The sequence below is a fragment of the Colius striatus genome, chromosome 4 (genome assembly GCF_028858725.1).
Source record: "Colius striatus isolate bColStr4 chromosome 4, bColStr4.1.hap1, whole genome shotgun sequence".
Lineage (NCBI taxonomy): Eukaryota > Metazoa > Chordata > Aves > Coliiformes > Coliidae > Colius > Colius striatus.
The window spans coordinates 8,569,325-8,585,498 of record NC_084762.1 but is presented as its reverse complement, the minus strand read 5'-3'; the positions used below and the strand labels follow the sequence as shown (position 1 = coordinate 8,585,498).

The 16,174-nt window shown below is 39.0% G+C and overlaps 1 protein-coding gene across 2 annotated transcripts in view; it reads right to left on the bottom strand.

Moving 5' to 3' along the window:
* The window catches only part of TRIO (trio Rho guanine nucleotide exchange factor), a 240,855-nt gene that overhangs the window by 79,756 nt on the left and 144,925 nt on the right, over window positions 1–16,174 (bottom strand). For both annotated transcript variants that reach the window (XM_061996023.1, XM_061996024.1), the window contains exons 22-31: window positions 15,015–15,209; window positions 14,788–14,903; window positions 14,167–14,233; window positions 13,294–13,403; window positions 11,199–11,268; window positions 10,675–10,764; window positions 8,720–8,812; window positions 5,504–5,615; window positions 3,454–3,644; window positions 45–146 (exon numbers count right to left, since the gene is read on the bottom strand). In XM_061996023.1, the coding sequence (XP_061852007.1) occupies window positions 45–146; window positions 3,454–3,644; window positions 5,504–5,615; window positions 8,720–8,812; window positions 10,675–10,764; window positions 11,199–11,268; window positions 13,294–13,403; window positions 14,167–14,233; window positions 14,788–14,903; window positions 15,015–15,209 (1,146 nt within the window). The remainder of the gene's footprint in view (window positions 1–44; window positions 147–3,453; window positions 3,645–5,503; window positions 5,616–8,719; window positions 8,813–10,674; window positions 10,765–11,198; window positions 11,269–13,293; window positions 13,404–14,166; window positions 14,234–14,787; window positions 14,904–15,014; window positions 15,210–16,174) is intronic.

The following is a 16,174-nucleotide window of genomic DNA, read 5'->3' as shown; positions in this document are numbered from 1 at the left end:
ACAAGGCTTGTTACAGACTGCACAAGCACATCTGCTAAAATTACCTTGAGAACAATTTTGTTGTCTGAAGTCGGTGTCCTTCCAACCCATAAAGCAAACTTGCAGGGATCTCCTTCTACGTGTTCTGTGACACCCAGTTCAGAAGTCTGGAATTAAGAAAGATTTGTCAGGATGACATGGCATTTTTTCCTCAGAAGTCACAAAGGGATGCTAATATTCTAAATAATTGAATTCTGCTACTTAAACAGATGTTTAGAAGCTTAAGGCTAATTCATATGCTAGGGAGAATCCTTTATTCAGGTAGCCGTGGTGGGTTTCTTGAGAAATGAAGAACAGCAAGTGAAACTGTTTTTCCTGTAAATAATATCATTTATAATCTGAATACTAAATTGCTTGTTATACATTTTTAACTTCACTGTAAAAGCCTTATAACTCTAAAAAAAGGTGCTTGGTAAAAAAAAATAGGCATTGGATTCTCTCCTTGTTGATTTCTGTCAGGGAACACTCACTACTTATTGGTTTTTATGTTTTCTCTCAGATAAGATAGGCTTAAGAATTCTCTCAATATCATCCAAAACTCTGATCTCTTTTCTGCCAAGGAACTTTTCTTAGAGTGTTTCCTTTCCCTCTGAAACAGATGAAATAATTCAGAAATGTGTTCTCCCAGGAGAATTTTGTGGGACAGCTACATTAACAATCAGTTTTGGGGAATGTTTAGAACAATGTTTCACTTTCCAACTGGAACAACATCTCAATCATGTGAACTGGTTTCCAGTTCAACAATTCATATAGGCTCTGCTCCAAAAAAAATAATAAATCACAAACTAAGAAATACAGCTCAAACTGCAAGAACCCTCACTCAAAGAGATAGCTGCTCAGTGTTCTTACTTTATTAGAAGTTGTATTTTCCACATATGCATTGTTACTGACACATAACGTAGTTCATTACAGGAGATGTTGGATACTCACTGCTTGAGTAAAAGTAGTCTTTTAGTTCTCTCACTTGGATGCCAGCTTGTTTGGTTATTTGCTTGGGGTGATGTTTTGTGATTGGTTTCCCATCCCCACTCCCCCCCCCAAAAAAATCCCCAATCAAATACATCCACCCTTTCAGCTTTATCATCTCTTTTTGGTGAAATGGACTCTTCTTCATTGAAATACATACAAGCCTGTGATGCATTTTAAACTTGACTCACCAAAAACTCCTGTGTGTATTAAAAAAACTTGTAACTACTTAATCTACCATTACATTATGGAATTCAAAGAAATCCTACCACACTAGTCAATATAAGTCTGAATGGGCAGGACAGTACAATTTTTAATATTGTTTCTTTTTTGAAGCTTAGTAAATTTAGAGGCTTTGGTATACTTGTGAATATTCTTTCTTTTACAAGGGACAGTTGAGGTCTGGAGCAGAGGTCTGTACAACAAGAAGCAGCAAGGCAGATGTTCACTGTCCCTTTCAATTATGGGTAGACATCAAGTAAAACTAGTGGGAAGGAGTGAGGTTGAAAACCCAATACAGGGAGGCTGGCCTGTGCTAAATATGTAGTTGAACAATAAAACTCTTTGCAAAGGACACTGTAAATGCTGAAAGTCTGTATGAGGTCCAAGGGCAAGCTCATAGAAAAGACATCTGTTGCAGGTTACTGAATGCATAGAAACCCCATTCAGGTGAAGAAGTCCCTGAACTGACTGTTACTGTTGACTGGGAGAGTATTCTGGCAAAGTAACACCTCCTTGTCTTGTTCTCATAGCCCTCAAGCATTTGCTTTTGGACATTTTCTCTCTTTCCAAAAGAGGTCATTAACACGTTCTTCCATGGCTAATACAAGTGATGTCATTGAGTACCCTGTGCTGGGGAAACCACGATAATCATCACATCCAAAGTCAAAAGGAGGACCTCACTTTTGTAAAACCACCTTCCAGAGGTAGGAGACAGGATAACATGACAAAAAGATCTTCAGCTCAAATCAACACACATGCCTTCAGTATCTATATGAATGCCTTTTCTAAAGATCAAATGGTAAGAATTGCTAAAATAGTAAGTTGTGCTACAGGATACTTTGTCAAATAGAATATGAAGACAAAAAGAATGCTTGTATTTTAAAAATAAGGGACAATGAAAGTCTTCAAGATTTCCAGCAGCTTCTGTAGGACCCATGGCTCTTATTAAACTCCTGCCAGAGCAACTGACATGACAAGCTTACGGGACTGACTTTTCAGTCAGTTTTCCTTTCTACGCAATGTCTGGGTAGCTGATGTATCCAGTACATCATGAGGGTTTTTTTGTATTTCAGGTTCTTGAGAGCATCAAAGAGAGGTGTGATCAACAAAAGAGCTGCAGTTGTGTTACTTGCTGGCTACCTTATTTCAGGAAAGAGAGTGAGTGTTGGAAATGAAAGGAGTGTATGCAAAGAAAGACAGAGAAAAAAGAGGTTTTTTGAACCAACCTGCTTCACCAGTTTGGACATAGATGTGGGAAGGGGAAAAGAATGAAGGAAAACGAGCAGAAGCAGGGAGAAAAGGCTCAGTATTTATACTATCTAGACTCAGTTATATCCTGATAGGATCAACAGAAAAATAATGTCTTTTTGAGAGTTACTCTGCAAAGTCATTTCAACTACTTGTTCTAAACTGTCTGGTAGAAAAGCTAATCTTGCCTCTGACAGATGCAGAGCAAGCCATGGGAGGTTATCTTCTCACTTGGCTAGCTAAATTTACAGTGTGAATACTGCTCTCACCTACATCATCCAGTGAGACAAGAAGGTTAGGATATGAATTCCAGGGCCATATTTTGTAAAGCATACATGTTACAGATGAAGAAAGCAAAGCAAGAGTGGATTGGTTTGGTTTTTTTCATATTGGGGTTTTTAAATGGGAAGAGAAACACTTCCATCTTTATACCTTTTCAGTAGACCATAAGAGCTATCATTTTTTTATAAAACATTATAGCAAGACTACCAGTGTCAGTAGACATTCTGGAATGAACTTCTCCATAACAAGGAGTTCTTGCCTTTCCAGATCAGCGTGTGCAGAATATGCACCAAAGCGAATCCTTAACGTGACTATTACTACAACAGCAAGAGTAAACAAGCAAGATGAGGGCAGCTTGTCAACTCCTTACATCCTTCTGCTTTATACAAATCAGCCTCAAAGAACCAACAATTAACACACACAATTAAGAAAAATCAGTCCTGCCCAAACTTGATTATCTTTTGTCCTGACACACCAAGACTGCCACTTCAGAAGTTAATTTCAGCCTATTCTTTCTCCTCAAAAGCATAACAAAATAGCAAACTTGTATGGTTCAGTCTACACAGTTCAAGACTGTTCTTTCTGTGCACTATGATATTTGTTTCAGTTCTTCAGGCATATTTAAATCACCTGAGCTTAGTCACAGTCTAATCTAGATAGTTTTCCAAATATGATCACTTGTTCTCTCATACTTACAAACAGTTTACTCTTGTAAATGTACTTGCTCCTTCCACTGGAATCCTTTACTTCTTTACTGAAAACTAAAGACATCTCAAAAAGGAAAAGGTGCCTCTCTCTTCCCTTTCGAATGAGAGTTTTTGGATCCCACACTTGGAAGGATTCTTGAAGGATGAGCTCTCCCTGAGATTCTATATTTTCATCAAAGCCTAAAAATCAACAGAGAAAAGGTTTACTGTGAAAAGCTGATAATACATGGAAATTAAAAAGCCCAGCTTCTGTTTGTTAAACAGTATCTTTTTATTTTTTCCCCCCCAATACAGATTCCAAGGAACCAATACTAAAAAGACGACTTGACTTCAACATAGCAATATACTGAACGCAACTGTAGCTCAAGTCCATGTCTAAATTTGGAGATTTACTGTTAAGATGTTTACCAACTCTTCTGGCAGTATTTCACCAACAAATGATAGATCTGGCTATGTCAGCTTCTGGTAACCTCTCCTATGATGAAAACTATTTCTCTTATTAACTTTCTGCCACTGTAGAAAATGAGAAACTTGCAAACATACTCCAACAGGGCATAAAAAAGCTGGCAGCTTGGAGTTGTTGCCATGTGATCACCCTGCCACTGAGTCACTCCAGCATGGATCCACAATAAAGAATTAGTAACTGGATTACTTTGAGACAAAATAAAGATGAAGATTGAGAATATCAACAATTTCACTTCCATTGTAATAGCACACTGTTTTCCCAGTTTAATACAGAGCTCTAGTGTTGTCGGATAAGAGAAATCAGTCTGTTGTGCTCTTCCAAGTGGCATTAAACTGCATTTTAAATAGATACTGCTTGACAATGTTCTTTAAACAGAAGAGCACCATTCTTCTCAAGAAAACAACAGTTCTCACTCAGGCAACAATGTGGAGAGCATCAGAAGCAAGTTGCATCAGGATACTCATTCAGAATCCTCCAGAGACATAAAGAGGAAATGTGCTCACTCATTATATTTGTCTAACGTGGGATGACTCAACAATACATGCATGATTTGTTATAAAAGCAACTTGTGTGAAAGATTAGGATATTCTCCAGAGTTCCATTCCCAGTGTTAAAAGATGATTACCAAAGCTGGTAAGCATTTACAGTAACATCACCTCTCAAACAAAGCATTTGGAACCTATCTTGCAAACTGACCAACACTGCTTTTCTTTAACATCAGGGAAGAGAGGTGATTTTGAGCCTTTTCATGATCAAAGGTCACACGACAAACCAAAAAGGGTTCTATAGTAACTTGGATGATAGAGGAAATTCCATGACAAGTCTTACATGAAGGCTCTGCTTTTATATCAAAAATTTAAATGCCAAAGAAAAACACTTCTATTATTAAATGTATGATGGTATCATCATACATGATAATGTGCCAATTACAAAACAGATTTTGGCAGAAAGTTGTGCTAAGCATATAGAAGCAATTACATCTAAGGTCCACTGTCTGCCATGAACACAATTATGCTGTTCTGGCTAGGGATCAGGCTAAATTGGCTTATGCTGACATTTTACTGCCAGATAATACATTTAATTTCAACCAGAAGTCTGTAATGGAACAGGCAGCAAACAGATGTGAAAACGACAAACTTCTTGGAGACAATTATTCAATACGTAAATCATCAAAATCACCTCTAATACACTTATGAGCTTCATAAAAGGAAGCCAAGGATACTAGTTGGGAAATGTAGCTGAAGTCATCATACCTGACCTATTACATTTTAGGTAAGTAGTGGAAAACTGTGTTAGTCCACATATTTTTCAAATCTGCAGTGGTAGAGCTATAAATCAGCATGAAAGAATATTTAAAGAATTAACAAAACTGTACCAGTTGTCTCTCACAGATCATTTTCTTGAATGTATGTATTTGACATACCTCCAAAGAAAAGATGCATAAAATACAAACCCAGAAACAAGAAAATCTTCACATTCTTCAGATCTTCTCAACATACAGTATTACAGAATGTTAGTAAACAAAGTTAATCCACAGCATAGGACCGAACTGGAATGCCAGATTGAATCTTACCTTCCAGCATGCTGAGGTGCATGGCATCATTGGCTCGCTTTGGCACACTAAGCATCACCTCCAGGCCATCCTTAATCTCCCCTTTACCTTCTTCACAGCAAGTGAGTAGCTCCTGCAAATGATGAGCAGACATGAGTACTCTCTGTAATGTATTTCTACATTAATAAGACAGACAACCAAACAGTACTTCTAACAAGCAAAGAATCATTTCTGGCATGTCAAATCTTTTGGAACTTCTTACTCTGACAATGACATGACAGCATACATTGTATTTATCAAGACCTGTTCTTCCAGGAGCAGCACCAGCTTTCAGTTAACCACCTCTAACTTAAACTCTGCTTAATAAGAAATCTTCAGAAGTTATATTAAGGACAGTATTCTTTCTGATAAGCACAGGCACAACTATCAGATGCTACGCTACATCAAGACCCAGAGCAATGCAGCTGCTAAGTAATGTACATGGTGGAAAGCAGAACAGCACAAAAGCCTTACTCCCATGGCAGTCTTTGCTCCACTGCACCAAAGACCTGCTCTGTACTACTGCTGATAAAAAGACATGTTTCATTTTAAGTATTCCATGAATTACTACATTCTGTGTTCACACATTTCAAAGCATCCTACAGATAAAGCTTTTAAATACAAACAAGCATTGACTAATGGGAAGAAGTTGGAAAATGTTATATGCTGAAGCTGTAGTGGAATTTAAAGTGATGCAGTTCCCTGCCTATTGGACATCCCACAGATACTAACTGAGATCCCTCAGTGTCTGAGTTGATATTCAAATTGTTCTTTTGAACACTTGAAAAGTATCAAGATAAAACACAGTTTACATAACCAAAAGGGCATATTATGTTCCTTCAGTTATTCAAATGACCCACTTAATTCATTCCTTCAAGCTAAATTCCCTTTCATATTTTCAAGAGAAAGCCAGGTGACTCCTACTATTATCAGCATTATATTATTTTTGTTTAACTGACAATACCCCCCTTGTAGCAAAACTCTACATCATCACACTAAAAGTTCGCATGACAACTCCCCAGAAAACTGAGTGTAAGGAGGCACAGATGAGCACAAGCCTCAATACTGTTTTTCCAAATAGCAGAACTTCTGGAAGTTCTGTAAAATGTTTCAGCTACCATTTGATGCTTTACATCTCTCTCCCTATATGAAAAATAACACCAAATCAAAACAGCAGCCACCAAACAAATCAATTTTACTATACAGCAAGGCCATCTGGCTCTACAAACACTGGTGAAACTCATCTATCCCACTTGTAATTATGTGGTGGCTAAGGCATAACTAGTTTTATTAAAAGTAATTGTCAGAATCAATACCCTAAAATTTCTGTAACACCACAGCCTAGAGTATTTCTTTAAGTCAAGTTGCACCTTTTTTGTAGGGGGAGAACAGACAATATGTTTCAGTTAAAAATCATAGAATCATTATGGTTGGACAAGACCTTTGAGATCATTGAGTCCAACCACTAACCTCACACTGCCAAGTCCATTACTAAACTAAACCATATCCCTCAGTACTTCACCTATGTGTCTTTTTAATATCCCCAGGGATGGTGACTCCAGCATCTCATTGGGCTGCCCATTCCAATACTTAATAATCCTCTTGGTGACAAAGTTTTTCCTAATGTCCATTCTAAACCTCTCTTGGTGCAATTTAAGCTGATTTCCTCACATTCTATCATTAGTTACTGGAGAGAAGAGATTGACTTCTCACTTCACTACAACTCCCGTTCAGGTAGTTGTAGAGAATAATCCGATCTCCTCTCAGTCTTCTCTTCTCTAGGCTAAACATCCCCAGCTCCCTCATCAGATCTGTTCTCCAGACCCTTCACCAGCTTTGTTGCCCACCTCTGGACGTGCTCCAGCCTCTCAGTGGCCCTCTTGTAGTGAGGGGCTCAGAACTGGGCACAGTATTCGAGGTGCGGCTTCACCAGTGCTGAGTACAACAGTCCTGCTGGTCACATTATTTTTGATACAATTCAGGATGCCACTGGCCTTCTTGACCATCTGGGCACAGCGCTGGCTCATGTTCAAGTGGTGATTAACACCCCCAAGTTCTTTTCTGCAAGACAACTGTCAGGACATTCTTCCCCAAGCCTGTAGCATTTAACAAGGTTGTTTTGGCCCAGTTGCAGGACCCAGAATTTGGCCTTGTTGAACCTCATGTGATAGGCCTTGGCCCATTGCTCCAGCCTGTCCAGGTCCCTCTGAAGAGCCTTCCTATCCTCAAGCAGGTCTACACACCTGCCCAGGTTGGTGTCATCTGTGAATTTACTGAGGGTGTACTCAGTCTCCTCATCCAGATCATTGATAAGGATGTTAAACAAAACAGGTCCCAGCACCAAGCCCTGGGGAACACCACTGGTGATTGGCTGTCAACTGGATTTAACTCCATGACGGACGTGTTTCCATCCAGCTTGTCCTGAAATAGTCTGCAATGTTTTTCAGGAATTTTCAAACCCATCAACCATAGCATTTCTCAAGTACTAAGGGGAGGCATAGATCAGGTAACAATGCTTTTGTAAGCAGATATTAAAAAACAAGCAATGCCACCCAACAGAGATTCAGCATAGTTTATGAACACTGCTGCTCAGTCAAGAAGGGATCGGTCCACTGTGTAAAAGCTCTAACTAAAGGTTTCAAAAAATCTTGTTTAACAGCTTAGTGTTGTCATTTACAGGCAACACTGTAAGCAACGACTGTTTGTGCAACAGCTTCACGGGAAGTCAGTGTGTGTGCATGTATACACATATAGATGGATATATTTTACATATATTTTACATTATAGGGTTTTTACTATTTATGAAGGTATTAAAAAGTATATCTTTTACAGTATTAATACCATAAACATAGCTAATGGCTTGCCAAAATTTGTTGCAGAAACCATTACAAAGATGTGCCTGTCTATACGGCAATGAATTAGCTTTTTACTCTGAAAATGCAAATTATATTTTCTAAGTAAACATTAGTAGAGAGGGGTCTTTTTTGATCTACAGGAATCTGGACAAAAGGTTGCTTATTTATGCCTTTTTTAATTTTCAGTGGTCTCCTAAAAAAAATACATCACAGCAGTATCTGAGGCTGCCCAAGATGCTGAAAGTCTCAGAGTATGGAGTAGGACGGCCCTCCCAATTTCAGCAAGAGCTTTGCCTTCTCAAGAACAGCAGAAACAGATGAAGAACTCTGAATTAATACTGACCTTTAAAAGAAGCTGGTATTTTGTTATCCTTTGGACAGGTTTGATAAGGTAAGAGGAGATAGAATTGGCCAGTCCATGCCGTTGTTGTATCTCCTATGTGGAAAAAAAGCAAATGTTTGAGGGCTGTAGGCACCAATCCTCAGGTATAGACTGCTTTTAGGGCTATGGCATAATATACATTAAAGTTGGTTTTAATGAAGAGAAATAAGAAAAAAAGAGAAGATGACAATATATTACAGCCACAATAAATAGTTCTGTTGTGCATCTGCCTGCTTGCTTTGTACAAACAAAAGGTATTAGGTCCAAGAGTACTTGTGAAGTGTTACAACAAACCTAAATACAAATAAGGATTATCAGGGATAGTCAATACGTTGTAACACCTTTTTTAAAAAAAAGTAAAATCTTTACCTCTTCTGATATTTGCAAGAGAAAAGAAAACACATTTCAGTGTTCCAGGGAACAGCCAGGACTATCATAGGAGTAGTGAAGTGAAACTCAGCATCACTCACCACTTAAACTGTAACTAAGTGACAGAAGGCATTACACCCCACAAGGGGGAGCACGAAGTAACATTTTCTATCTAAATTAAAAGAGGTTGCCAAACACACGGAAAGAAAACGGCCACTTGAAAAAAAAAACACGACCTCCACACAAAGTTAAAGGAGGAAAACAGAATTTGAGGCCAATTATATGGGATAATTAGAGATTTCAAGTGCTGATCGTGGTCGAATTTCTCAGACAGTGTTTGCCATTTATCACAGTATTAGATGTATTTTAACCACACAATTTCGAGCAGCAAGTTATGCAGCACAGCTCTGTGCTTCATTACCATCATTTAGGTATCAGAAATTGCCAAGATGAGATACATATGACATTTTTACATGTTCCAGTGGCATCGATGGAAGCTCCTGAAGTTACCTGTGCCCAAAATTAGGTCTTCACACTTCTAATCTAGGTGGGTTAGAGGATGGAGAGCTCTGGATACGGTGGTAAAACCGAGGGATCCTTTGGAGGTGATGGCAAGAGCTTAATTCTACTACAGTTTTAACAGAGCCCTCAGTTATTTTTAAGCTATTATTTACTATTTTTTCTTTTAACTTTTTATCTGCACAACTTCCTGTAACTTACCTGCCCTCCTTTGAACACTGAAGACTCAACAGAAGCTTTACAAAATGGTTTTGCCTTGCAATGTTTAAAATCCCCATCTCCTCAATGAGAGACTTTTAAAATTAACCCCAAGAAGTTCAGGGATTTTTTGTTTGATTTTTATGATGTCTTTCCCTTTACGTCTACAAACATTTAAAATACAACTGTGGTGTCACTGCACAGCTAGTGGCTTGGCCCAGTGGAGAAGGAAACAAAAAGGGGTAGAGAGCACTGTAACTGACTAACCTGTAAATACTCCTTCTAGCAAAACTCACTCAAAGTGTGGTCAAAATTCCTCCCTAAAATCTCTTAACAGGCTGCTACAATTTGGTTCTTTCTCATGTGGAATATTACATATAGACTAAGTAACCTTGGGTCTGAATAAGCAAGGTGATTGGTTTAGCAGCCCAACAATGGCAGCCAACTGAATTACCACTACCTACAATGACAATGTAAAGGTGCTCCAAAAATTTAACAAAGATTTCTATCTTTATTACATACCATGTAAACAAAGCACACATCAAAAGGCTAAGATCTGCAGAATGTGATTGTGAGAGCTGAAGATTCATGTCTCAACTGTTGCTGCCAGAACTGCTTGCAGTTCTGAACTGCTCTGATACATGATGGTTTTATTAGACTGAGAGAGAGATATAAGTTAACCGTAGGAGATGTAGGATTGATTTTCCTAAGCTGACACTAAATTGCAGCATTAGTATCAGGAAACTTAAGAAATCAGGCACTCAGCATATCTACATATACATGGTTCAAACTGCCAAGGCATCCTTTTAAGATGGAGACAAGGTACTTACATCAAAGTATGCCCCTGCATGTTCTAGTATCAGCTGGGTAGAATCTGGCTTATTTTTGCAGTAAGTAACATACATTTGGAATTTGTCTGCCTGCAGAACAAAGAACACATTTAAATGGGTTATCAGCAAGTATAGTTTCTCTCTCAAGAAATTGAACTATACAGAATTACTTTAACATTCAAACTAGCAGCATGAGAAAATGTACCAGGCAAGTAAGACTGAAAACAATAGCAATGTATGCAGAAGTAGATAACTCATAGCTAAAAGGAAAGATACCAAACCAAACCTGAAGGCAGGTTTAGGCAACTTGCATGAGCTTCAAGAGAAGCTAAGCACTGGCATCTGACAGCAGTGCCTTGTATTTTGTTTCTGTAATTCAAAGATTCATGCATTTTTACTACAACTTCAAGAAAGAGCTACTTTTATAAATTTTACATATTAAAAAGGGTCCTGAGAGCAAGAATAAATCCCTTCATGCTTCCTATCTCCCTTTTTACTTCTAAACACAAGTCTGACTTCATTACCCAAGTAACAAAGCAGTGTCCAACATCTTCTGGTAACTGTTCATATTTTTCCAGCTCCTTGAGGAATATACTATGGGTAGAAAAGACATAAATAGTGTAAGATAAATGAAACATTTTCAGTTGATATTGATCTACTGTTTGTGAACAAAGGCGGTGAGAAAACTTCCTGTAAGTCATATTGACAGCATAAGTTACAGGAATCCCAGAACCTCAAGGGCTGGAAAGGACCTCAAAAGATCATCCAGTCCAACCCCATTGCCAGAGCAGGACCACCTAGAGTAGGTCACACACATGACCTTGTCCAGGTGGGTTTTAAATGTCTCCAGAGAAGGAAACTCCACATCTCACCTGGGCAGCCTGTTCCAGTGCTCCCTCATCTGAACAGGGAAGAAACTCTTCCTTGTGTTTCTTTGGAATTTCTTATGTTCCAGCTTGTACCCGTTGCCCCTTGTCCTATCATTGGCCATCACTGAGAACAGCCTGGCTCCATCCTCCTGACACCCATTCTTTATGTATTTGTAACCATTAATGAGATCACCCCTCAAGTCTCCTCCAAGTTAAAGAGCCCCAGCTCCCTCAGCCTTTCATCAGAAGTGAGATGCTCCACTCCATCATCTCTGTGGCCCTGTGCTGAACTCTGTCCAGCAGCTCCCTGTCCTTCTTGAACTGAGGGGCCCAGAATTGGACACAATATTCCAGATGTGGTCCCATGATGGCAGAGTAGAGGGGGAGGAGAACCTCTCTTGACCTACTGTTCCACAGCCCTTCTAATACACCCAAGGATGCCATTGGCCTTCTTGGCCACAAGGGCACATCGTTGGCTCATGCTCATCCTGCTGTCCACCAGCACTCCCAGGTCCCTTTCCCCTACACCACTCGAGTTTCCCCAGCCTGTACTGGTACATGGGGTTATTCTTTCCCAGATGCAAGACTTGCCCTTGTTGAATTTCATTAGATTTCTCTCTGCCCAACCCTCCAGCCTGTCCAGGTCTCACTGAATGGCAGCACAGCCTTCTGGTGTGTCAGCCACCCCTCACAGTTTCGCATCATCAGCAAACTTGCTGACAGTGCCCTCTGTTCCCTCAGCAAGGTAATTAATGAACAGATTGAACAGTATCAGTCCCAGCACAGATCCCTGAGAGTCTCCACTAGAGACAGGCCTCCAACTAGACCTGCCCCCATGATAATAAAGATAACAGGAATGAATGAAAATGTGTAATAATAGAATCAATATAAAACGTAACTCAATACAAATTCTGATGTGAAGGATCAGAAGTTGATCCAGCAGGCATGCAGTTAACACATAAGAGTATACAAAAATTTAGTAAATGCCATTGTTCTCCATCAAGAAGGTTTCCTACTGTTTCTGTTTCAAGAAGTTTAGCCTTCATCTCAAGAGAAAAGGGAGGAGACATGCTTTTCGGATGCTCAAGTTAACAGAAAGCATACAAAGGATTGTATAATCAGGTTCTGGAATATGCTAGGTATATTTTGTTACTTAAAAAATCCCAACCCAGTACAAACACCAATGAATTGACAATGAGGAAAGATTTAGAGCAAGACCTCTGTATACAGCTCTGTCTAGGAACCATTCCACTCAGAGGAAATGTAGTGGATAAGTTTCTTCAATGCTCTATGCTCAAGCAAATCTAACAATGATGGGGAATCTCCGTAGAAGCTTCAGAGTCAGGAAAGAGTAGAGAGCTCTACCATTTCCCCCTAGCAGTTGCACTTAGACATAGGGAATGAGGGTTCTGGCAACACAGATTTAAATCGGTGATTGTTTTATATCTGTATTGAGTTCAGTGGTTTCTATCTCTTTAGAACAACTAGAAAACCTAAAGTAAAAATGTTTATGTGTTTAAATCATTTATTAAAACATAAAAGTTGTCTGAGACTGAAAAAGTTTCTAATGGTGCATCTAACTGGCTGCAAAAAGCAACTACTGAAACAATTCAGCAGTGCAAGAAGAAATCCTTTAGATTTTTTATGGAAAAGCATCCATTATTCATACACACAATATTTTCATTAGGAAACCCCTCAGGTCATCATTTGGATTTAGCAGTAATATGGAAATGGAAGATAAGTCACTCACTTATTGTGGAACTCATAGATTTCCTGCATGTTTCCAAAGATAATGTGTTCTTTGTTTACAATACCAGGTGGGATCTCCTCAACTCCGCTTGTCATTTCCCATAGATATGTCTGCCCAGAACAAAAAAGATGCATGAAAAGTCATGAACAGAAGCACCCAGGTATCTGTAAGCATACATTCCTGGAGAGGAATCACAAAAAGATCATGCAGCATCATTGTCTGCAATTGTGACAGTACCTGTTGTGTCAAATATACCTCGTGATTTTGACAGTAAAATCCAAGTTCTAAAACTGACAGATTAACATAGTCCCTGAGACTTCATCATTTCAAGTGCATAGTGTTCTTGACAACCTCTAATGCTTCAGGATATTCCTTATCAAGGTCATGTCTGCAGTCTAGAAGTTCATGCTTTGTGCAACAGCTAACACTGAACGTTACTTGCTGCAGTGTTAACAATTACTGGGCACTTTTCCATGGAATCTCTCTGAATTTCTATTCAAAAAGTCAGCTAGAAGCAGAACATGTGATACAGATAATGAGAGAATTAACACAAGCTCTTCTCTACTGCTAGCAAAGCAAATAAAGTAAATCCCTCCTTTTTCCCCGGGCTCTCTAAACCAAAAAACCCCCCACATTTATGAATTGGGAAAGGAGTAAACACTGAAACTCTGATACTGATACAACCAAAACACAGAGGATGAATTCTGAAATGGCTGTTATCAGATGTAATTCTCAGTTTCTTATAAATAATAGGAAAGAGACTTCATTTGGTCCTGTGACTGCAAATCAATCACGCTTGGCTGTCAAAACCAGAAAGAAACAGCAACGGATTGAATCCTGTCTTCAGAGATTAATGACAAAAAGACAACTTACATCCATGCACTCCCGGAGGTCTCTTACGTAAGCCTTTTCTGTCTGAATTAGCTCAGCCATAATGAACCTTAGGTGACAACAGAAAGAATAATCAAATGTCAGTTTGTTAGATCATTAGGAATGCATAAAAAACAGAACACATCTCTCTCCCCATCAGCTGCTGTTTCTTCCCATTGCTGCAAGAAAAACTACAAGAACTGAAACATGAACAGAGCCAACAAATGAAGGAAACATAAGAGGTAACATCCCTTCATTCCTACTAACCAGTGCAAAAAGAAATGGGGAAAGAGGTGGATTTTTTTCTCAAATGCTCTTCACTTGCTACAGTCATTTTACTGCTGTACTCCCTCCTCCCCTTACACATCTATTTCATATTATTTCTAAAAAGAAAAAAAGTATGTTAAAGTAAATCTAACAGATCTGAAAGTTTAAGGTTCTGGCATGCTAGAATTATCTGTGAGAACAAGCATGTGAAAAAAAGGAGACAGAAGCTATTGAGTAGTATCATTCTCTTTTTAGCACTTATCCAATTTCTAAGCTGCCAGACAAGCCCTGACAGTTGTTTCATTATCAGCATTGATTTATGCATTCTCATTGATCAAAAATAAAGAAATGTATTACTCTTTCCTGCGGGCAGACTTCCTCTTTTCTTCATTAAGCTCATGAGCAGCATCACGCAGTTTCACCTCTGACCCAGGGACACTGGCTGGGATTATATCCAGCTGCAAGCTTTTGCTCTTTATTAAAGAAAGGAAGAATTGATTAAGGAAGGAGACAGGAGAAAATTATAGCTAAATCAAATGCAAGTAAAGCTTGTTTGTCTGTGATTACACTCAAATTTCTCTTACCGATTTATTGGAATCGGAGGAAATACCCAGAGCTTTCTCTAAAGAGGTCCTGTATTTCTCCATGCGCAGGGAAAAGTCTCTGTACCTCTTATCCACTGCTGTGACACATTTTTTAATCTCTGTTGCATGAGCATGCCCTTTTTCACAAAAGCCATCAGCCAGCTGTATCAACAACTTCACCCTCTCTTTGGTTTGCTATGAAAACAGGAAAATATCGAACAGTTAGTAGCCCGACCTGTCATGAAAGGAGCCGTTTTGCTTAACCTACTACTAAGTGCAGTTGCAGAAGCTATCAAAGGAGCAGGCTTCCTCCTCTCTCTTCCCAAAACCCCTTTGAATGATAGCCTTTTCTTAACATAAATAGCATCAGATGGATACAGGTTTCCCTGGGTTTTATTGTGACATGACTAGAAGCAGGTAGTACATTTTTCTTTCAAAAATGTGCTTCATATCTAACTTAGAGATTAAATTCTGCTCTGCAAGCTGTTCAGAGCATGGGTGTAGTAATACAAAAGTGTTTTGATGCCAAAGAGGATATTTTGTTTGTTACTGATGAAGCACTGGTAATGGACCCAGCCTACAGTCTCAAGAAACCACCTCCCTTAGACATCACTGAAATGTCAAGATGGAGGTAAGTCTTCTTTCATGCTTTACACTTCAACAGATTAAGACTGTACTCTTTAGATCTTTTTAATGTTTTATTGTCACATAGTTGCTTGAGAGAAACTAAGAGAACAAGTAGTCACCACTAAATCCATAACTAAGTGTTCTTTCCAGTTAACAAGATGCACTTTCTGTCCTGTAAACCATAAATCATCCAAAACAGATGAGTTTATACCTCCACCTTTCTCTCTCTGATACCATGTCAAAGTGTACTGTTAGGGCCCTTGGTAACAGACAGTTAAGCAAAAAAGTAAAAAAACTGACACCTATGTCAGCTGGAAAGTCAACAGTGTGGTGTTTTGTTGATTTTCCTTTTTTTAACTCTTCTTCTTTCTTAATGGTCCCTCATCTGAGCATTTCTTTGCACCACGGAATTAGCAAGGGCTGATACATCCTCCCGACAGGTTGCAAAACGCCAAGGGAGTGGCATTAACAACATCCTTTCAAAAGGGGCAGCCACGTCATCTGCTGCCTGACAGAGGAAACAAGGGGGCAAG